Genomic DNA, 25086 nt, shown 5'->3' with positions numbered 1-25086 from the left:
AGAGTAGCCACGAGTGCGAATGAAAATTACATAGCCGAGCCACATGCGTTCTCCGTGTATCTCTTCTTTTTCTTACAGCCTTTCCGCCTCCGTTGTGCCTCTTTAAATGAAATCTGCTTTACAACGATGCAGTTAACGTGCCGCTGCACGCGACGCTGTCGGCGAGAATCGGCGCGAAGCGGCAGCCCAGACGAATATGAAAAGAAAAGTTCGTAAGTGTAGTGAAAAAAAGTGAGAAAAAAAAAGAGAGAGAGAGAGAGAGAGAGAGAGTCGAATTATGTGCTGCTTGTTTTCCGTATCAAGCGAATAATTTATTGATTGAAAACGAACGAGTGGCAAAGACGAAAAATTTTTACGTCAAAGATTCTTTCAACACTATCGCGATCGTTTAAGGAGAATTAAATCAAGGCAATATCGGCTGTCGATTATTTTAATAGTAAGAATGTTATAGACCTTCTGAGCATTTTCAATTCCACGATTTTAACTTGTGTATGTATTTCGTTTTATAAGCCACTCCATAAAAGCCTTCAATTGCATAAACCGTAATCGCTCATTTATATTTACGGGATACCTTTTGGGGTAAGAAATCTGCGGAATGCGAACGAGCATTTGCGATGAAAGGTTCGGCTGACGAGTATCGAGAATGGAAACAATCTGTATCTATTATTCATGACGGCCAGCGTTCGATATGAAATTATAATCGACCATTCGTGCGTCAATCGACCAAATTGGCCCATAGCTCCCCTCAGATCTCAGATCCCCGCGCGCACAATAACGGCGGAAAAATGGGCGGAAGTGCCATTTATGAATCCGAAACAAAGGCAACAAACGATTTAATCGCGGCAAACAGGATGGTACACGCGCTATTTGTTTTCAACGTCGGAAAATATTCCTATAAACCGATACTTTTGCTCCCCTACATACGTAAATACGTTTTTTCTTTTTCGCGTTGATATAATATACCTCGTACAGTATAACTTCGTACGTATAACTGTCGTAATTGAGTTTAAATAGTGTTATTATAAATTGAAGTTTTCTTCTATTTTTAAATTATTATACATATGTACTGTTATACATATTTTCTTATTCCTGCCAATAAATCTACAAGCTTAAATTAGTAATTTCTAATTTCGACGCTGACAATTAAATTAAAAAATAAAAATAAATTAATTTTATTGCCTTTATTGCGTTGATAATTCGGTGCTGTACGTACTACAGTATTACGGTATTTATAGCATTCTATAATAATATCATGGCTAAATCTGTCATTCATGCTAGTTTATAGATATGCAGCAACAATAAAAATGCTCATTAATTAAAGACCAAAGTTTGACTCTTGAAATGTATAACAAAATCTTGAATAAAATCTTAAAATATGTATACTACATATGTATCGATTAAATAATCGAGAAGCAGCAACAAGAACTTGTTTAAATTCTAAATGCATTTTCACGTCGTGCCATACATCAAGCACAGAACGATAAAAACATAATCGCGCAAAAATCGCGAAGAATACGTTTTGTTCCACTCTGTAAATTTTCTTTGAGAGAAGGACGTCGTTCAGCCACCGTGACACATTTTATGGATTTACTTGATTCTAATACGCATCGCTCGCCAGTAATCAAAGTCCCCCGTTAGGGCTCTCATTAGGCCAGGATTAGTGACGATATCTCTTGCTAAGAGCATCAAGTGTGTTTATGCGACTGCGGATTTAGCAACCGGCTGAGAAATTGCGCATAACGAGGAGAGTAATTATATTAATAACACATAACGGGTCAGTAATCAATATATACGACTCATATAATATCCTGCCCTGTCAATATATATGACTTAAACACAACGTTGTATTATAATTATTTATAAATAATCGTGGATAAAAATCACAACAGTAGGCATCTCCTTAGAGTTTCCATGTATACAATACACAAGTATTTGAAAAAGTCGGAGTACTATTACGTACAACAGCATATTCTTGAGACCAAATCATTACCTTAGTCAGGATTCGAACCTGGAATTTTTCCCATTCCGTGAAGGGTGTCGTAGGTTTTTCTTCTTTTCTTTTATTTCACGTCGCCTGAGAAAGACGTTTCAAACTATTATTAACCGGTTATTGCGATAAATATTACCACATGCCTCAGTAGTCGAATAATTGGTATACGATATACCTTATCAGCCGTAACCCGGTACATAGCCGGATTTTCCATTTTGGCTTTTAAAAATTTATAGTAAATAAAATACGGAGTTAAAGTGCAGTTTAAAGTGCACTTATTAGTGCATAAAGTGCACCTAAGTGCACCTGAGTTCGGCCGTCACTCCTGTCGACCCTTAAGCGTCTTTCTGTCTTCGTTGCACATCGAATATCAAACAAAGATGGAGCGATGCCTTTTAGTACTGAAAGCGTAAAAAGAAACGCAGCCACAACTGGCAAATGCTGAATTACAGCCGCCCGGAATCTGAATTGTGTTCGTGTTGGTACTTCGCCCCGGGTAAGTTCCGAACAACGAGAATTCATGAATTAATTTACTCACGGACGCCGTAGACCCACATATACAGCTAGAGGGTTAATAAAATGTACGAATAAGCGTGTATAATCCATGTAATTCAACGGCGAAAGGTAATCCAACATTTTATACACACCATTCAAAACTGCTAAACGCGTGCTTCTCTTAATGCTGATTTGTTATTGTTAATTGTTAGTCGTGTGCGTAGCAGAACGGGCGGCGCACAACGCTGGCCTATTTATTCTCGTGCGCTTATCGAAATTTTCGGAGAACCGAATGCTTCATATCTCTTCTACATATATATGTGTTTCTGTGCAAACCTACACTTAAAAAATAGAGGCAGAAGAAAAGATCATACATAATATCCAAGAAAGCAGTGAAAAATCAAGATTTTATTTATATTAAGTACATTTTGAGTATATTAAGACAATAAGTAATATATTGTAAAATGTATAATTTTCAGAAATAAATTAATTCGATAACAATATTGAATTAATTAAGATTTAATTTAAGACAAAATTAGATTAAGATAGGCGGAATCTGCAGCAGCAGTTCACGTGATATATATTTTTTCTCTTATTTATTACGCACATATCTCCGCTTATCAATCGCTTATTTGTTTGCTTTCACGCTCAACTTGCGTATCATTCGCACAGAGTCTTACACAAGTGGTGAAAGGATTGCGTAAAATTACTGCTGAATAAAAAGTTATTTCATACAATATTACATTAACTATATAGAAGACGGAAAAACATTTTAACAGATTTCTCAACTGTAATTTTCAGCAGAAAGAAGTACCAATATTAAGAGACATAAAAGGAGACAAATTTGAAGATTCTACTGTGAGGAAAGATGTCGTCCGACGAAAGCAATTCTACTTTTTATAAGAAGAAACATAATATAAGTGAAAGTAATGTGGACTCAATAATTGATCTGGAAGTACGGACTCACCAGTCGACGGCTTCTTCTTCGTCATCTTCCTTTTCTTCTTTTTTCGATAACTTGGTCCGAATATGCGAGGTCCGAAATACGCAAGGTAATTGCAGTACTATGTATGCATGTGTGTGCGTGAGGTGTATGTGTGTGCTCGCACCCGCGCACGCATGAGCAAAGAGGGAAGTATTTTCGTTAAAAAAAAAGTACGTATAATATACATAAAATGTTCTGGCCCTGATAGATTACAAAAAATATAAATAATTGTTCTTAAAAAAAATTAAATTGTAAAGAATTTACTGTCACTTTATTCAAATTTCTTTAAAGACTTGCAAATAAAAGAGCAGACTCTTAATATTATCTGAACAATAGTGACGAGATTAAGTGCCTAAAAGTTATGAAAGAAGGATTCCATGTTTATATCTCAGAGTCGCCGAAGAATTGCTATAAATATAGCCATGCGATGTAATTATTGCAAAATTAGTACGTACATGTCCCATTTATATTGACAGTGTCCCAATTTATGACAATCTCACTCGTTTTCTTTAATAAATCAGCTAATAAATACGGATCCAATATTTTGTTATTCTAAACATGTATTCAACACGTAAACAAAATCAATTTTGTATACTTTGTTTAACATGTATATTATTAATTAATTTATTTATTATTATGATGAGGTTCCTTGGGCATTTGCAACATTCTAAGGAGGTGTGTTGAAAGCCCAGTCCGTTTGTATATGATCAAAGAAGAGGCCCTTTTGTATGGTCATGATATTATTTTTCGTGAACTACTTAACTCACGACCCGAAGTAACCGGTAAGATGATTCTGGAAGTCTGCCGACTACTGGAGATATCGCCGCTAGAAATCGACAATCAGTTGGAGTATATAAAGCTGATCCTGGAACGAGGATTTAGGAAAACCATGGATGTTTGTTCCGTTGATGGTGATTATATACATATATCGACAAGTATACAATTATACAAGTATAATAGTAAAAACAATAAAAAAAATAACATTTCTTAAAAAACATAAATTTTTTACAAATATTTAAATTATGATTTCGTCTTCTAGGCATTTCGTCTTTAGATCATTTAATAATGATCAAAAAAGAAGCCCTTTTGTATGGTCATGATATTATTTTTTGTGAACTACTTAACTCACGACCCGAAGTAACCGGTAAGATGATTCTGGAAGTCTGCCGACTACTGGAAATATCGCCGCTAGAAATCGACAATCAGTTGGAGTATATAAAGCTGATCTTGGGACAGGAATTTAGGGAAACCGTGGATGTTCGTTCCGTTGATGGTGATTATATACATATATCGACAAGTATAATAGTACAAACAATAAAAGATAGCATTTCTTAAAAAATATAAATTTCTTACAAATATTTGAATTATGATTTCGTATTTTAGGCGCTTTAGCAGATTTGAATATGATAAAAAAAAAGACCCTTTTGTATGGTCATGATATCATTTTTCGTAAACTACATAACTCATGGCCCGAAGTAACTAATAAGATGATTCTGGAAGTCTGCCGACTACTAGAAATATCACCATTAGAAATCGACAATCAGTTGGAGTATATAAAGCTGATTTTGGGACGGGGATTTAGGAAAACCATGGATGTTCGTTCCGTTAATGGTGATTATATACATGTATCGACAAGTATAATAGTACAAACAATAAAGAAACAGCATTTCTTAGAAAACATAAATTTCTTACGAATAACTGAATTATGATTTCGTCTTTTAGGCCCTTTTGCACATTTGAATATGATCAAAAAAGAGGTCCATGGTCATGATATCATTTTACGTGAACTACTTAACTCACGACCCGAAGTAACCGGTAAGATGATTCTGGAAGTCTATTTTAATGACTGTATTCAATTAAAGAACGAATGTACGGTCGAGTTCGACTATCGTTGTTTGATGCCGCACGAAAATTTCACTGAACAGCAGGAAATTTCGCGAGCGACCTGTAAAATGGAAGTAATTTTGTATAACGACACTCTCAAACATTTGTTGAGACATCCGTTAATCTCGTCCTTTCTCTACATTAAATGGTACATGATACGGCATGTTTTGTACGCAAATTTCGATTTTTTACACAATGTTCTATTTCTTCGTGAACGCCTACATACTAAGCATGACTTACGACACAAGTAGAAATAGACAACAAGTAGCTAACGATAGTTTCTACGGTTTTTGCATGTACTTTTTAAAACAATCTATCGTGGATTTTTGCCATGGAGATGTTGCTGCTCTTCACCTCCCGAGAGATTTTACAATTTATCTCCTATCCTCAACGCTACTTTGGTAGATTTGGAAAACTGGTCGCAAGTTCTGCTAATTGTACTGACTCTTGCACTGTTGTGTGGCACAGGACTGCAAATTGGAGTCATGGTTATCCTGCTGTTCACCTGGGAGCTAATGACTCTAAAATAAATTTCTTACAAATATCTGAATTATGATGTCGTTTTTTAGGCGCTTTAGCACATTTGAAAATGATTAAAAAAGAGGCCCTTTTGTATGGTCATGATATCATTTTTCGTGAACTACTTAACTCACGACCCGAAGTAACCGGTAAGATGATTCTGGAAGTCTGCCGACTACTGGAAATATCGCCGCTAGATATCGATAATCAGTTGGAGTATATAAAGCTGATCCTGGGACGGGGATTTAGGAAAACCATGGATGTTTGTTCCGTTGATGGTAATTATATACATATATCGACAAGTATAATAGTACAAACAATAAAAGAAATAGCATTTCTTAGAAAACATAAATTTTTTATTAATATTTGAATTACGATTTCGTCTTTTAGGCATTTCGTCTTTAGCACATTTGAATATGATAAAAAAAGAGGCCCTTTTATATGGTCATGATATTATTTTTCGTGAACTACTTAACTCACGACCCGAAGTAACCGGTAAGATGATTCTGGAAGTCTGCCGACTACTGGAAATATCGCCGCTAGAAATCGACAATCAGTTGGAGTATATAAAGCTGATCCTGGGACGGGGACTTAGGAAAAACATGGATGTTTGTTTCGTTGATGGTGATTATATACATATATCGACAAGTATAATAGTACAAACGATAAAAGAAATAGCATTTCTTAGAAAACAAATTTCTTACAAATATCTGAATTATAATTTCGTCTTTTAGGCATTTCGTCTTTAGATCATTTAATAATGATAAAAAAAGAGGCCTTTTTGTATGGTCATGATATTATTTTTTGTGAACTACTTAACTCACGACCCGAAGTAACCGGTAAGATGATTCTGGAAGTCTGCCGACTACTGGAAATATCGCCGCTAGAAATCGACAATCAGTTGGAATATATAAAGCTGATCTTGGGACAGGAATTTAGGGAAACCGTGGATGTTCGTTCCGTTGATTATATACATATATCGACAAGTATAATAGTACAAACAATAAAAAAGATAGCATTTCTTAAAAAATATAAATTTCTTACAACTATTTGTATTATGATTTCGCCTTTTAGGCGCTTTAGCAGATTTGAATATGATCAAAAAAGAGGCTTTTTTGTATGGTCATGATATTATTTTTCGTAAACTACGTAACTCATGGCCCGAAGTAACCAATAAGATGATTCTGGAAGTCTGTCGACTACTAGAAATATCACCACTAGAAATCGACAATCAGTTGGAGTATATAAACCTTATCCTGGGACGGGGATTTAAGAAAACCATGGATGTTCGTTCCGTTGATGGTGATTATATACATATATCGACAAGTATAATAGTACAAACAATAAAAGAAACAGCATTTCTTAGAAAACATAAATTTCTTACAAATATCTGAATTATGATTTCGTCTTTTAGGCGCTTTAGCACATTTAAAAATGATCAAAGAAGAGACCCTTTTGTATGGTCATGATATTATTTTTTGTGAACTACTTAACTCACGACCCGAAGTAACCGATAAGATGATTCTGGAAGTTTGCCGACTACTGGAAATATCGCCGCTAGAAATCGACAATCAGTTGGAGTATATAAAGCTAATCCTGGGACAAGGATTTAGAAAAACCATGGATGTTCGTTCCGTTGATGGTGATTATATACATATATCGACAAGTATAATAGTACAAACAATAAGAGAAATAGCATTTCTTAGGAAACATAAATTTCTTACAAATATCTGAATTATGATTTTGTCTTTTAGGCGCTTTAGCACATTTGAATATGATCAAAAAAGAGGTCCTTTTGTATGGTCATGATATCATTTTTCGTGAACTACTTAATCCACGGCCCGAAGTAACCGTAGTAACCCGAAGTAAGATGATTCTGGAAGTCTGCCGACTACTGGAAATATCGCCACTAGAAATCGACAATCAATTGGAGTATATAAAGCTGATCCTGGGAAAGGGATTTAGGGAAACCATGGATGTTCGTTCCGTTGATGGTGATTATATACATATATCGACAAGTATAATAGTACAAACAATAAAAGAAATAGCATTTCTTAGAAAACATCTTACAAATATTTGAATTATGTGATTTCGTCTTTTAGGCGCTTTTTGAAAAATTTGTACAGATATTCTGTATCAAAATTTTTTATTTTGCAGGTTTAGGCAATACGCCGTTGCATTACGCTCTCGAGAGAAATTGGTACGAAGCTGCAACTCTACTTCTCAAGCAAGGCAGTTACCTCGGTCAGGTGAACAAATTCAACAACATTGTTATCGCGAATATTCCAGAATTCATATTGTCCAGCTATTTTAATGACTGTATTCAATTGAGAAAAGAATGGACGGACGGTTGTACGATCGAGTTCGACTATCGTTGCTTGATGCCGTACGAAAATTTCGGTGAACAGCAGAAAATTTCGCGAGCGACCTGTGAAATGGGAGTAATTTTGTATATCGCCAATAACGACGCTCTGAAACATTTGTTGAGACATCCGTTAATCTCGTCCTTTCTTTACATTAAATGGTACATGATACGGCATGTTTTTTACGCAAATTTTGTTTTTTACACAATGTTCTATTTCTTCGTGAACGCCTACATACTAAGCATGACTTACGACACATCAAGTAGAAATAGACAGCAAATAGCTAAAGATAGTTCCAATACATTGCAAAACAATCTATCATTTTTTGTCATGGGGATGTTGCTGCTCTTCACTTATCGAGAGATCTTGCAATTTTGCCCCCATCCCGAACACTACTTGGCAGATTTGAAAAACTGGTCACAAGTTCTGCTAATTCTACTGACTTTTGCACTGCTGTGCGGCGCAGGACGGCAGATCTGGGTCATGGTTATCCTGCTGTCCACCTGGGAGCTAATGACTCTGATAAGCCATCATCTGTTTCCGTCTTGTATCGAAATGTTTCGAACTGTCTTCTCCAATTTCGTTCGCTTTTTCTTCTCGTATCTGATTCTGATCCTCGCATTCACTATAGCTTTCAACATACTCTTGAGAAATGACGGTTTCTCTGATTCCGGTCTTTCGTTTTTCAAAACCATCATTATGTTCACCGGCGAGTTTGACGCCAATGACATTTCTTTTTCTGTGTATCCTGTCTGGAGCCGCATTGTGTTCGTGCTGTTCATCTTTTACATAGTCATCGTGTTGTTTAATTTGCTTAATGGTTTGGCAATCAGCAACATTGCCGAGATTCTGAATAAGGCCGAGATTATCGGACTAATCTCCCGGGTACGCCTGGTCGCTTGTTTCGAAAAAATGACAGTCGGGAAACCGTTCTGCTGGAATTCTAAATGGACGTGGTCGAATCCTTTTAATTTCTTTTCCAAAAAGGTTCTTCTCTTTCCACATTACCTCAAATGCGGTAAGATAAGTTTCAAACCTTACGATGATAATCTGATTGTTTATGATGGCGATAGGCATAACGTTGATGGCTATTCCATGGATTGGTCCACTTTGAAAATGGATCCTAACATAGTCAAACATGCTAAGCAGGTTGTCTACGAGAAGAATGAACTGTCGAATAACGATATAATGAATGAACTTGCTAAGTTTCAAACAAGATTGACACAGATAAAAGTTACTTTGAGATGTGAATATAATGCTGAAGAAAACATTATTTAAAATTAAATTTGAGAGGCTTTCTTAAGTAAGTGCTTAAGTAATAAAATACATGTAAAATGAGAAGATATAATAGTATTTTTTAATCAATATGTAGAAATTAAGAAATAGAATAAAATAATAGATAGGAGAGAGAGAGAGAGAGAGAGAGAGAGAGAGAGAGAGAGAGAGAGAGAGAGAGTTATAAATGTAGAGAAGATCACAGAAACGGTAATCTTAATTGACACAAGTATAAGCGTCACTTTGAAACATTGAAGATTTAAGAGTTAGAAGAATTATTTAAATCTATATATATGTGTGACATAACAAGATTTTTTTTTTACAAAACTTACAATTTTAAGAAATAAATGACTTAAATGGTTTATTTAATGATAAGACTATCTTCGCAATAAAAAGCTTTATAACTTTTTTCCGCGGAATGACTTCGAATTATTATAATTTAGCAATGAATGATAAAATCACGCAATGAATGATAAAATTAATTTCTACTTACGTGAACAAAATATAGCACAGGTATTGTTCGATAAATCAATCAATTGTCGATAAATTAAAGCTAATCAAGTTACAGTCATCCTAAGGAGAAAGGGTGCATTCCGTTTCATGTATGCATGATGCGCATAATGTATCATTTATCCGTGTTGTTTACTAAATGTTAAACAAGAATAAATGCATTATGCGCATCATGCATGTACATGAAACGGAATGCACCCTCGACGTTGACTGTTCGCGAGACTCTACTTCATTTTAAATAAACAATTGACTCCGGTCGCGTGTCGCTTCGATTCCTGCGAAAGAAAAAATCGTGCCAAGTACGTACCCGCTTAACCAAGTATTTATCACCCGATATTCGATACCCGCGCGAATCACTGAAAGTAAAAGTTAGTTAATTGCGCGGGAGGTAGGTAACTGCACGCGATGAACGGTCAAGAGATCCTATCGGCGCGTCGCACGGAATGATTTTGCGCAGCCTACCGCGATGACTTTTGTTCTCGCACAGCGATTTCACGTGAACAAATTGAGCGCGCCGCGCACAGAAAGCAAAACCGAAGCCGCGCGTGTCAGTTCCGATATTATTACCCAAAATATTTTAACACTTTCCAGCCATAGATTTATCGTGCAAATTTGAAGAAGTTGCGACAGTTATTGCGACACCGATTGTCCCGATTCGTTCCGTGTTTACCGCGTGAATGGCGACGAAAGATATGTGACGATGCCGGCAACTTGGCGCGATACTACGCGAGTCAAGAGTGGACGGTTAGTAAAGACACTCGCTAGTTGATTGATCAAAAATGCACGAATAAAATTAAATGTCGCACGCGCAGTACGTATATATCGAACTCGTAACTCTCGCGAATGTAAAATTGCATTATTAATACGGTGACGCGAAATATACGAATAAAAATGTCGAGTATTCACGGGGCGATGTATCGCGGCGTTCCGACACTTAAATCTCGCTTAAATCACTCCGATGGCACGTTTGGCAATATCGCTCGGCTCTCTTTCTTCCTTCAGAGAGAATCGAAGTTCATCATCATGTTCGACTCTCACAATTTCGGCACAGCGTTCAAAGTGCGACGCGAAATTAAATGAATGCTTCATTAATTCATCGAGTCTAGCGAGACGTGACGGGACGAGCGATTATCGCCCGCGAATATCACAGCGAAATTGCACGTCACTCACAATTGCCGTAAGTATCCTTCACCTTGATATTTCCATCTCGAGCGAGCGACTTGCACGACACATCCTTCCGACGAACGCTTAATGCACAATTGATACACTTGCGGATTTTGTTGAACGCGTATTGCCGCGGAACGAGGAGCAGGTGTGCCAACCGCAGGAACGAGCGCGTACCAAAAAACACAGCACGGAGCACGGAGCACGGCGACGGACGCACGGACACTTCATATCTGTGCGAGATTCATCGAGTAAATGATAGCGGAGTAACTTTCGTAAGCGACGGTATGTCGAGCGTTGGCGAAAACAAGTGACAAGGTCGATCGCCGATAAATTAATCGTCCGCGCGTCGACTTTGGAGGAACGTTTATTTCGAAGTTACAACGGTCGCGCGGGTCGTGCCCAAGTACGTCACCCGGTACGCCGCGCCGCCGCGGCCGCTCGCCGCCGGCTGAGAGCGGTCGAACGTGATTGGCCGGAACTCGGGGGCTCGACTCGCGAGCAGCCAATCGCGTACGACGGCTCACCTGACTGCGCGGCGGTGAGGCGCACGAAAATAATACGCGACGCGTTCACGGGTCGGTGCGGTGCGAGACGGTGTCGATCGTGTGATTCCTCTTTCTCGTGAACGAAAAGAGATCCGGTAGCAGTGTGTTGCAAGTGCTGAATGTACGCCGAATACTCCGTTCCTTCTCGCGTCGACTGCAACGAGTGGGATGCCGTCGCCGGACGAGATAAACATCGAGTGCCGTGCTGGACGTCGTATACGTGTCACCCTCCCGGCTGTGATTTGGCGGGTCTCCTGCAGTGCTCCGCGATCGGTGAGTGAATTATACATATATGAGAAATTATTCGATGCGAGATACATCCGAATTGGTTTAACAGAATCGTTGTCCCGCGTGTTGCAGTCAGACGATAACCCTCGTGGGATAACCCTCCCGGCTGTGATTTGGCGGGTCTCCTGCAGTGCTCCGCGATCGGTGAGTGAATTATACATATATGAGAAATTATTCGAAGCGAGATACATCCGAATCGCGTAATAGAATCATTGTCCCGCATGTCGCTGTGAGACGATAACCTCGGAATTCGCGTCTTCTGCCTCCGTTTCGATTACTCCGAATTAGTGAATTGCGCGAGAAGACGCTTCGCAATAAATAGCGTGAATCTTTCGTTAAGTGCGGGAATTAATTAATAATCATCTGCTTGATTGAAGAGAACGACGGTCGCGTATTTGGCGTTCTCACTCTTCTTGTCGCGATCGCGAACGAACGCGAACGAGAGAGCGTACTTAATTGTTTCGACAAACGAATGAATATTCGAGAGTGCGAACAAGCTGAAATGTGAAATGTGCTTTCACGAAATTCCGCCTTTCGTTAAAGAACGGGCACATAATTCGCTCGTTCACGTAATTCGTCGTAAATGTTTCAAATTTATTCTTACGTGTGTTTCTTTATTTCTCATAATTTCTACTTTACAAAAAATTAACGTTAAATTGTAAAAATTTCTTCGCGATCGTTCCCGCAGCGCGATAATCGCGCATATCATAAAAAACGATGATCGCCACCATCGCCGCCAACGTACTTAAAAATTATAAAACATTCTCTGTTGCTTGTTCTCCGAATATTATTCGCTTTGCTTACGAAATTTTTTATAAACAAATTTATTGCCGCGCATTTCGCGCTCTTGTCTTGCAGATTTATCAGCAAGAAAAAGAAAGAATGTTGTCAATTCCATCGAGAGCGCTTTGTGGGATTATTGCTACGAAATTTTTTCTGATTGCTAATACACTCGACAGTACGGTACGTTACAAAATCGTAAATGGTATACAATTTAACATTAATTTTCTAAAGTACAGATTATGAGGAGTAAAGAAAAAGAAAGACGTAAGTGAATTTAGTAGCAATCAAAGAAAGAACATCAATTTGATCGAGGGCGCTTTGAAATAAAAATATTGATAAAAAATTTTTCTAATAATTAATACACTTGATAGTACGTTACGATACATACGAAAATCATAGCTGACACAATTTAATATATCAATTTTCTGTAAAATAGAGGTTATGAGAAATAAAAAAGCATACGTGTCTTGTGGATTTATTAGCAAAAAGAAAAGAAAGAACAACGTCAATTCGATCGAGAATGAAATAGAAATATTTTTACGAAAATTTTAACGTTAATTTTTTTTTTATACCTAATACACTCGACAGTACATTATGATACGTAGAAAATAATAAACTGATACAATTTAATGCTATGTAAAGTAAAAATCATGAGAAATAAAGAAGCGTAGGATGTATGAATAAATATAAACGCGTATGGAATCCTGATGTTTTGATAAGTCGCTTAATACCTCCCGGTGTCTGACATTTACGATATTTGCCGTCTGCAAGTGCAGCTTCTGATTACCGCCGATGATAGAACTTCCACTTCACCCTGCTCGTCGATGCAAATATATGAAAGCTTTTTCGCTCTCTTTCGGCTCGGCTCGCTTGTTCTTACGCGAGAAGTAAGTTCTGAAAATTTCCGTTGCATTTTATAGAACAGAGTTACGTGACATAAAGTGTTAGAATGCATTATATTGCCGGCTGTAGCATTAAAGTTGCTTTCATCTCTCTCGACGTACCTACGGCGTCGTAAGGCGAGATTTGCGTAAATTAATATCGTAAGAAGAAAGCACGTCCTCCGCCCAGAGTATCTCGCTTCTCAGATATGCAATTATTACCGTAAGAGGAGGAATATAGAAAGAGATAGAAAACATAACGCATATATAGAGATGCGTGAAACATTAAAGTAGTTTTTTTTATTGTTTCATATTTATACAAATAATAAGCACGATTACATCGTATTATGCAGATATGTATAACTTAAAACTTAAATGTACACTTATATGTATAATATACATATATATATCCAGCGTTTTTTGTACAATAAATAAACTCTAGAGCATTTTTAACATAAAAATTGTCGAAAATGTTAGAAATTTTAAGAAATCCGCGAGAATGAAAATTAAATGCCCATAAGCGCGATACATTAAACCTTTGAATATTCTGAGACGAAAGGAAAATAAATTAATAATCCCAATTAAATTTGTCCATAAGCGATGCTAAATTTGGGACAATAAATTCCGGAGAATCATTCACGCGTTTTGAATCGGCGTTTAATCTTGAGATTCGGATCTCTCGAGCTACAAATCCAGAACCGAGGCGTCGGCAATAATCCTTTAACAAATGACGAGATATTGAAAAAAGTAATAACAGCCAGCGCGTGGATGTGAGAAATACGCGTTCGGGTTGTAATGGAAGTCATGGGATTCTCGTGTAATTGTCCGATAAATCTGCCATACCTATATATGCTCGGAAAAGAATATCGTGTTCAAGCTTAATTCGAAGGTGGGTGTGATAAAAAGGGATAGTATAGCTATCACCGATAATAGAATAGTTAGCGCCGCGGTCCCGTATATATCAAGCGACACGGTAGTGTCTCGCACCAAGTATGTACAGATATAATAAGGTACACATATAGTGCAAGACCGCGTCTGGCCTAAGATTGGCACTTGCACTTAATTGCAAGATTTTAATCGGTTTAATTTAATTTATTATTTGAATTAATTAAATTATTGTTTAAATTAATGTATTTAACATATTGATAATAATACAATCACATTTTCTTTTGTAGATATAATGTTATTTTATGACGCATGCATGCGTTCTAATATGACTACGTTTATACTGCTGCTTATAATCCGGTTTTATAACTACTGTATACTATCCGATCCAAAATTTTTCTTTTTTTGATTATAATGATCATTTAAATATGAACCTATTTTGATACTCTAAACATTTGAATCAATTTTTGATATTTATGTACTAAAAAAGTTGTAGTTTAAATATCAAAAAAGGCTCATATCTATAATAAGTGATCATTATGATCAAAAAAGAAAAATTTTGGATCGGATAGTATACGGTAGTTATTAAACCGGATTATAAGCCGCCGTGTAAACATAGTCTAATATATAAATAATTTATTTTTTATTATTAAAGTCATTCTTTTTCTAAAAATAATCAGATAACTTTGGGGTGATTTATGGGTTGCATAAATCGTTCATCTTTCATCAAAGATGACGAAAATATTGATATTAATATTAAGAAAAATAATTTATTATTAAAATTATCAAATCATACGTGCGAATTTCTCACGATATTATATTTGCAACTCTTTCAACAAACATTATAAATTGACATAGTGTCACAGATTTCGCAAATTATATTTTACTTATTCTATTATCTATTTGACTATTTCTTATTTTTTATCCAATTGTTCGGGTCGATCTCTCTCTCTCTCTCCTCAAAAAATATTTAAAAGAATTATCATTTGCTGCAATTAAAAATTTTCAAGCAGAAATACTTTTAACACTGATTCTTAAATTTTATATATGTTAAACTCTATTCAAGATAAAAAGATATACGTTTCTATTGACTTTATTTGAATAACAGATGCAAATAGTAGTTGCTTTATATATGTATATTCAAATATAAATTAACATGTAATCTTTTTTAAGAAGATGCGACTTTATAATTATCAAATAATTTGTAAAATAAGGAAAATAATCTGATAAATCTGGGACACTCATTACATACAACAGAATCATACAATTAAGATTCTCTATTTTATTACATTTATCACATTATTACATTCTTTACAAATCTTTGCTAATATCGTTATAACAAACCTTCTAATACGGCATAACTGAATTATATTGAATTTGTAGAAAGGTAAAATGACCCGCGTCTGCAAAAAAAAATGTTAAAAATTAACATTTTCTTATTACTAAATGAAAACAATTCATACAGTTAATCCGATTACTTATGCTAAATAATTAAATAAAATATTATGTATCATCTTACATGTCTGTTGCTGTATATCCAATACCGATCTGCCCAACCTGCTTGCAATCATTTAATATAGTATTTAATATGTAGTGAAGATAGGAGGGACATTCCTTTGCAACATATGTGATATTAGGATGACGTTTCGATTTTGCATATAGCACGACTGATTTTTGATGACTACAGAGATCTGGTAGCAATATAACAAAATCAATTAGGATAAAACGTAAATTACCTATTTGCAATTTTATATCAAACATTTGACATAATTATTTTAAACAATGTTCGATATAATTCTTCAAACAATCGAAATAATAAAAATAACTATAATATATTCAATATACAAGTCAATAAACTACTTTCCCAATTTTCAGATTAATTGCAATTTTCTTAATTCTATTAATAATTACTTGTAACATGCCCAATAATACCTAGATATTATTATTTATTATAGCATTGTCAACTTTGTGTAATAATGTAAAATAATACCAGCAAATTATTCATTGTTAAATATTCATTAATAAATATTATTAATATCTATTAATGAATATTTAACAATGAATAATTTGCTGGTATTATTTTACAATATTACAAAAAGTTGACAATGCTATATTTAGTTGCATTATTATTACCAGTTTGGCTTAACGCGGGTCCAAGCAATTTACAATCAGGTTGAGGACGAGTTCCACCGTTCACGTAATAGTCCGCTGTTCCCGTAGATATCGGGGAGCCATATATACCCATGTCCGTGTGGATGACATCGACCCACGCCGCATCGTTACGCGTGAGGTAACATCCGGGAAGGTAAAAAATAGGATTCGCTGGATCTAATGCTACAAACAATAATTTTATACTTAGAAATGTTTCAAAATAATATTATATTATAATGCACCGTATATACACGAAACTACAAATTATAAATTTCTTAACAGATTTCTTGCCAACTTCCCGTTAACGTGATAATTGATAAGTGAAGGTAAAACAGGCTGCGTTTCGTTATTCACTGCCAGTACTAAAAATCTATAGATGTATGTGACGTAAACTACAGATTTTCAGTACTGGCAGTGAATATCGCAGCCATAAGATATAATTGTTATTTAAGAATAAACAATTTTAAAGTAATAAAATAATAAAAATTCGAAATAAAAATTAATTTATTAAAAATAGAAATAAAACACACACATTAAAAATAATTTAATTATATACCTGTGATTCGATATATATTGAAGACGTTGCATTTACCGACGAAACCAGCAATGTGAGCACCCAAGGAGTGCGCTACGATGTAAATTTTTGATACATCCAGGCCGCTATCCACAAGCAGTTGTATACTTCGTGCAAATAAACTTCCTACTTTTTCAGCATTTCTGAAAACGTTGTCGTAAGTGCCATTAGAGTATTTACTCCAATCGAGTAGCACAACGTTTTCCGTTCTTCCGTAACAAAGCGCTAATATAAAATTATAAACGTACATTAATTCTCATTACTTCTTGTTGATTTTGTAATGTTCTAACATATAAACGCTATACCTTCCATCATTAACTGAACATTTGAGTCTTCTGGAAATTGCAAATACCCATAAACGTAGAATATTGTCCGTTTATTATCATCCAACACACTGAGTAACGTCTGTGGCACTGTGATGGGATAGACGATTGTTGCAGGAATTTCAATATTGCTGAAAAGCGTGAATTTACACTAATTATTATTGTTAATTATTATTTGGACATTTAGCTATAGATACAAACCATTTGTAATAGAGTAAATTGACACCAGATGCGAAATCTAAATCCGGTTGATCACCTGAGAAATAACATGCGCACGGTATTAATACGCTCTCGACGTTTGTAAAAATACGTGAAAAATACACATTTACAAGAACACGAAGAACATTGGCCGTGTATTATCCTTGTCGTAAAAAATAATGCAATATACAGATATACAACTGACGGTAACATTTTAAATGAAACTGAAATAAAGACTCTATTACAAACTGTGAGAGAGAAACACGTTTTTAATCCAGACCTCGACTGGGGCGTGCCGATACGCTACTCTACACAGAAACTCAATTCCAACGTAATATATATCCATGCCACCTGCATATAAATGAAATTGCGACATAAGTCAAATTATGCTGCATAAGCGTATACATGGCCGCCTGCAGTGCCGCATAAATTCACTTTCCATTTCTATAAAAAAATATAAATATATGTATATATTGACGTTGGATTTTTTAATATCATACAATTCTATAAGCAATAAATATTATTATAAGTAAATGTCGAGGTAAATGTCAATTTTTTTAACTGAAGCAAATATGTAATATATATTTTAGTCGATATTAACTTATCGACATTATCATTAATATAATATATACGTATAGAAATATATTTTATTATATATATAACATATATTACTTTGGCTTCGTTATTATACAATTTTTTTTTGTAACAATTTATGCTTCCATACTCACATTACGGTAATTTACTGACAAATGACATTCATTTTTCTTCAATCATTTTTTTCCGTTTTACCTTTTCTCATGTAGTTACGTTTGACGAACTTTATCAGATCGTTACTCCTGTAATATTAGTTTCTCTTAACGTGATGTTAAAGCAGTAACAAGTAGAATCACTAAAGAGATGTCAGATTTAAAAATAGATAAATAAGTCATATAAATCAGTTTATCTATTAGAAAATATTATTTAACCCCCTAAATCCTCTGCAATTTTTAAAATTGTTTACATATTTTATATTTAATCAAAAATTTTGAGAGAATATGGTATTCTGTATTTAAAAGAATCCTGAGAAACACACACAAATTATTAAAATAAAATCTATCTACATTAAAAATATTATATAAAAATACAAGTTTGTTAATTATAATAACATTAAAATTTTTAACATTGAAACAGATTATATCTAATTCTATTTTTGGAGTTTAGAATTAAAATAAAAAATTAAATACCCTGCAGACACGCTATATAATCGTTGGCAGGAGCGATGATATCTGTTACAACTTTACAACACAATAATTTTGAAACAAATCTTTCGCAATAGCTTACACGGACGTACGGAAGAATTACTGGTTGTGTTTCCGTTATATACTATAACAATTACGTTAATTAACTCTGTCGTATCTGGTCTCCTTTACGAGTACGTCGACCTTCCTGTAGGCGTTGGCACGCTTAACGAATATCGTCGACCTATATGTTAGAATGTTAGGTATACCGAGTATATTAATAATAGTACGTAACGAATATATATTTTAAGTACTGACGTGCTCACTTCTATACTTTCATAGAATCATATATCATGTATTCATCTTACGTATTTAAATGGTATTTTTTATACACATATATATGTATATAAGATACTTTATTGATATCAATCATTTTATTAAGTTTCTTTGTTTAATCATTAAGAATTGGTTAACGAATTTAATAAAATACGTGATATCAATAAAACATCTTTTATGCATATATTTGAATACACAGATAGATGAATATTTAGCCAATTCATAATTGTTGCATACGAATGCAGCGTACATGTGACAATCACTTTATTGTGCTTTATTATATTTTACGAAGCCATGGTCAATATGTGGGTAAATTTAAATTAACATGCGGTTTACAATTTTTGTGATACCTATATATTTTTTCGAAGCTATAATTGCATTATGATTATATCATCGATGGCTTTCCAGTAACATCTGCGAACAGCGTGCAACCGTGACTACCATGATTTACGCTCACACAATTATCGCGAAAAAAGTCTTCTATGAATTTGCGATATGCGCAAATATTTGATTTTTCATTATTTTTCATTATTACTCACAAACGAGAATCTTTTATCTTTGACATTAACACGTCTTTGTCTCTCAAAAAAATCTTTTTCTATCAATAGTAAAGAAAATTATCTACCCGTTTCAACTAACATTATATTAATGCATTATTTGCGTTACGCAAAACATAAGACAGAAATTCCTGTGAAAATTATTTGTTGTAGCATTATACATGAAAAATATTCTAATCGCATTTTCCAGTTCCATTCGTATAGAGCTCGATAGATATATCGCCGCGTATTTTATATAAATAAATAATCCTTTAGCACCAGAGCACCTGGGCCTCGCCGCGTCGCCCCGCGTCCAGTCAAGCTGAACCGAGTCTGAGTCGCATCTACGTGCGTGTCGCACGGACGAGATTAATAAATCGCGCGCGGGGTCTCTTCACCTTTCTCTCGCGCCGACGCGCGTGCTGCCCGTGCAAAAATTTACGGGTAAGCCCATTTGCCGTAGGACCGCGTAAATCACCGTCATTGTCTTGTTGCTTTATTACCCCTGTCCAGTGGGCTTCTCTCGCGCGGCCGCTGCCACCGCGAGGGACGAACAACGCGTATTCCATGCGCGTATGCGTGTGTACGACGCGACGTGTATGCATCGTATATACACGTATATGCGGAACGCATCAGACCAGACGCATGCGAGGCGCATACATATACGTGCACGCAACCGCAGAAGCGCGCACGCGGAGAGCCACAGCAAACGAGGCGTTAGGCTAAGTTAATTCAACCGGCTCGCCTCCCAAGTAGCCGCGCCGCGGAAAACGTGAATCGCTCGTCGGAAGTGCACGGATCGTTTCTGTATTACCCCACGGCGCGATGCGGTGCGGCAGCAGCGTAGAAGAAACTGCACGCGGCGGCGGCGGCGGTCGTTGTTGTCCGCGTCCACGGTGCCGCCAACAGTCGGGGATCTTTGATCATCAGAGGGGGATTAGGTGGATGAATATAAGTCAGTTCCCTACTCCTCCCCCTCCTCCTTCTCTTCTTTTTTTTGCTCTTTCTCCTCCTTCTCCTCCTTTTCTTCATTCTCCTGCTCCCCGCGCGGGTTCTCCACCCTACGCGAAAATGACTAATGCGTTTCGCGTACCCGAGAATTACCGCGGGGATAATGCGAAGGTATGGGAGTCCCGTCTGTCGGTGGCGCGCCTCGGGACGCATTATGTATGGTAGCCTAATTTTATTGCACCATTCAGGGAACGCCGCGCGCTCCCATCGTGCGCGGGTTTCTTTTCTCTATGGAGATTACGCGGCACGACTCTCTTTCTCTCTCACTCTGTCTCTCTTTGGAATAATATCGAAAATTATGGTGAACACGTCGTTCTCAGGTTGTCGCAAATCGATAATTTCACCGGTGGGATCGCGGTGGGTATTGTCACGAGAAACGAGTCTATATGTTTTATAGATATGTAATTTGTACGATTTTTATTATATACATCAGATATTATTAAACAGTAATCTATAATAAATATTTTAGGGGAAGTGCTATTTGCTTTAAATAATCTCGATCGATCAAATGCGATAAATAAAGCAACATATACTTAGACTATTTTAAGAAACTGTAAGTTTACACTGTTTATAGTAAAATAAGTTTTGATGTAGAAAGCTTACTCAAAAGGTATTTTGACAGTACAGTGTATGCTTATTATATTTCATATTATATTTTGTGTTCGCATATTATACTTATAATTCGAGGAAAATTGGAAGAGTAATACTAACGGGTTGTCGCGGCGAACGCGAAAGCGCACCCTCGATGATAAGTCGCACCGCGTGCAATTCTCACTTACTCGCCCTCCCGCCGGCGTTGCGTCGTGTTGCGCGTATCTCCTTGCCGATACACATATTCGCGAGATGCAATCGTCGCTGCCATCGCCGCAGCGGTGCGTAATAAACGGCTTCTTTTGCAGCGCGTTTGCGGCGGCATTCGCCGTTGTTATACCGGCCATCGCCTTCCTATTGGTACATATTCCGACGATTTAGCGTGCACGCCGTAAAAGGCCCACGACTCCGCGCCGCGTCCTTACCTCGTGAATCGAGAAGAGCGAACAGCACCGACACGATACACCGTTAACCGAAGCCGAGCCCGGACTCCGCCACCGGGAGAGTAAGGTCGCGAACGATATCTACGACATGCCGATTCCGCATGAACGAACAGAAAATACGATGTTGCACTGTCCCCCTCGACCAACCCTTCCCTCTTTCTCTTCCCTTCTCGCGGGACTCCTTTTCTCCGCGTGCCATGCTTTTCTCTCTCTTTTTCCCTCGCTCACTCTCATCCAACCGTTTCGTTCACCTCGCGAGCATATTTATGACCCAGGAAATAAAACGGCAAATGCACGGTGGAGGCTCATTTGCAAGATTCGCCTAAATCTAACTCACGAGCGTGGACACCGTGTAATGGACTTGGCTCTCGAATCACTGCTACGGCGACTCGAGCTTGTCGATCTCAGTGCACTGCTAAATCATTGTTCCTTTCGCTATTCAAGATATATGTCTCTCAGTATCGTGCTTTATTATTCTAATATCATTGATAATAATTTCTAATCCATTGAGTATCAACTGGACGTTATAAATAACATTCCCTATAAAACTCTGGATATAATGAAATACTTCCATTGATTCTTCTGTAATTATTACTAGTTTATGTTGTAAAACATAATGAAGAAATTAAATTATAACGCGGAAAGAAATAAAATTTATGCAATAACTTTGGTAAATAACGTTTACGACTAATTTATGAAATTAAATACAATAATAAGTGTATAATCGATTAAAATCACGTGAAGAATTAAAATTTAGACATTTCGATTTATTTCGTCGCAAGCGATAATATAGTTTACTTAATTTTCTTAGCGCGTGGCACACCAAGTGCGCAATCGCCCTTGCTGAAACTGCTCTCGTCAGGTGTCCGCAATTATATTCAAGATTACGCTCAGATGCGATGCTGCGATAATGAGCAGCGTAATCACGAGTGCCTTGCGTCTCGCCAAAGAAGCGTGTCTTAAGAAATCTGTACTGGATGGCAAACTATGAGATTTTATTCAACTATTTTTTGCAGTCGCTTTATTGCAAACTTATTTATCTACGTTACATGATTCTTAACTTTGGATATTTTTGCACAATAATAAAGAAATAGTTGTAGTTTCGTTAGCGAAATTAAGTTTCGATAATATAAATCTAACTGCAAGATTAAATTACCTGCAGATTAAGAGTTTGTAATTTAATTTATTATTTGTTATTTTTGAATTTACTGATATTGTGATAAGAAAATACGGACATTCTGTACTTTTTCTCATTTTATTTCAGATAAATTAGGCTTACTTTACACATTTTCTAAATTGAGTGTGTTTTGTCGAAAAAAAAACAAGTCAAAAGTATGCGATTCTTTCTACTCCTCTTTTCGAAGCATTGACAGCATAGGTTAATGCTCTACTGAGCGTCTTAACCAGTTGCAGCACACAATCATAGTAATGACTATTCAAAATAGACACAGGCATACGCTGACTACCGTTTATCCTCGTCACACCCTGATATTCTCGCGACCGCAAGGTGTGTCTGCAACTATGGTTTCGCCGGCGCGGGCGGCACGATCTGTGGTTTTTTCTTTTTGTTGAAAGTATCATTACAGTTTGAAGCTACTGAATGCGCACGTTTCGTTTTCGCTGCGGCATTAATGAGGGATTAGCTGGGAATATATTATGTTCTGAAAATTTTTAACCAAACCGTGATAAACGTGAGAACTAAACAATGTAAAATAATTAGGATTCAGCTTATTGTTAGTTTACTGCATTTAATTGATTACGTTGGGTACGACATCATTATAACTCTAGAGCCAGTAAAGCCCCTTGCACAACAGCCGATAGTGATAGCGACAGCGACAAAGTTGCCGACAAAGCTACAGCTTTGTTGGCACCTTTGTCGCTGTCGCTATCGCTAGCGCCTATTGTGCAAGGAGCTTAAAGCTATCCAAGATCACAAAATTGTCAAGCGCATTGTAGTAAATTTGATATATAAAATATACAAAAAATGGATTGTTTCCGCAGAAATAACTGATCCGCGTAATCATTTGGACTTAGCAAACCTAGGGACCAGAGCTCAATACTCTGCGAACATTCACACATTTACACATGACACATACACTCTTATATACACTCTTTTGTGATTAATAGTGAATAATTTTGAGCAGAAATAGAAGCAAAACTTAATTTAGGAAAAAGAAGAATAAGTTCAGATTTTTATATGCGTAAAAACTTTTTTTTATTAAGTTAAACGTTACAAGAACTTAAGAAACCAAGAACAAGTTTTCGTCAAAACTTCTACATTGATATTGATTTATCGTCGATATAAAGATATACAAATTGATTGTATAGATAAAATCTGTGCATTATAACGGACTGCATTTAATTTTTGTATCTTATTAGTTTCACAATAAAACCACCTTAGAATATGTTTTTGTCGAGGCATAAATCCATTTTAAACTTATTTCATTACTTAGCACTAAACTCAAAAAAACATTCGTTAAATCAAATGTCCACGCGTTCTACGTAAGAATTGCAGAAAAGTCCAAATTTATTAAAATTTTATGAACTAGTTACATTTAATGGTACCTTTATCTTCTCCGACGGTTTATCTAAATTTGTCACAATGCATTTTCAGCTAAGTGTAAGTGCAAAAAAATCTATTATAACTATAAGTTTAGCCGTCAATAGATATCACCGACGGCATCACGACGCGCGAAAAAAGGGTGTGAAAAGGCACGGTGCAACCTGCTGGTCCCACGAGAGCCGTCTTTACGGTCCGCGGCAGCGGCGGCGGTAGACGCTGACGACATAGTAGTCTCTACTGCAGCATCCCCGGCGTTCTTTACACGCCGCGCGGGATGCGCGTACACGCGTGCCCCGGCTTCCACACGTCGCCGGTGCCGGCGTGCGAACACGAGCGACGAGGCCGAGGCGAGCTCATGTGGGTGCGCCGTTCGCGTGTGGTAAGGACGTTCAGTCGGTCGGTCGAGTAGTGCCGAGAGAAAACGAAGGTAGATTGGCGCAAACGAAGCGAACAAAAGAGGGAAAAAGAGAGAGGAAAGGGGAGAGTATGCATCCGCGTATCGGTGTGAGACAAAGAGAGAAAGAGACACGGAGGGCGATAGGGATACACCTAGCCGGAGAGCGAACGGGTCGG

General features: G+C 36.6%; 2 protein-coding genes across 5 annotated transcripts; one reads left to right on the top strand and one right to left on the bottom strand.

Annotated features, from left to right (window-relative positions):
* The first annotated feature begins 3132 nt into the window (after nucleotides 1-3132).
* Nucleotides 3133-9880, top strand: LOC139818825 (uncharacterized). 4 transcript variants are annotated; one of them, XM_071787810.1, is made up of 13 exons: nucleotides 3133-3208; nucleotides 3290-3537; nucleotides 4115-4381; nucleotides 4510-4743; nucleotides 4854-5081; nucleotides 5193-5285; nucleotides 5924-6151; nucleotides 6264-6497; nucleotides 6608-6859; nucleotides 6948-7175; nucleotides 7288-7515; nucleotides 7628-7867; nucleotides 8031-9880. In XM_071787810.1, exons 2-13 carry the CDS (start codon nucleotides 3354-3356, stop codon nucleotides 9512-9514), a joined length of 3900 nt encoding a protein of 1299 aa, XP_071643911.1. In that variant the 5' UTR covers nucleotides 3133-3208; nucleotides 3290-3353; the 3' UTR covers nucleotides 9515-9880. The 4 variants fall into 4 exon arrangements, with proteins under 4 accessions (XP_071643911.1, XP_071643910.1, XP_071643912.1 ...); XM_071787809.1 differs by having other exon boundaries at nucleotides 3287-3537; XM_071787811.1 differs by lacking the exon at nucleotides 4854-5081 and having other exon boundaries at nucleotides 3287-3537.
* A 6205-nt stretch (nucleotides 9881-16085) lies between these two features.
* On the bottom strand, nucleotides 16086-18029 carry LOC139819655 (lipase member H-A). The gene is made up of 6 exons (XM_071789172.1): nucleotides 17948-18029; nucleotides 17820-17874; nucleotides 17601-17749; nucleotides 17278-17520; nucleotides 16704-16904; nucleotides 16086-16261 (listed from the first exon to the last, which is right to left on the bottom strand). The coding sequence occupies exons 1-6, from the start codon at nucleotides 18027-18029 to the stop codon at nucleotides 16086-16088; spliced, it is 906 nt and encodes a 301-aa protein (XP_071645273.1).
* Between the last annotated feature and the right edge of the window lie 7057 nt (nucleotides 18030-25086).

This window comes from Temnothorax longispinosus, chromosome 9 (assembly GCF_030848805.1).
Source record: "Temnothorax longispinosus isolate EJ_2023e chromosome 9, Tlon_JGU_v1, whole genome shotgun sequence".
NCBI classification, from domain to species: domain Eukaryota; kingdom Metazoa; phylum Arthropoda; class Insecta; order Hymenoptera; family Formicidae; genus Temnothorax; species Temnothorax longispinosus.
The sequence above is the reverse complement of the archived record's forward strand: the minus strand, read 5'-3'. Positions and strand labels throughout refer to the sequence as shown.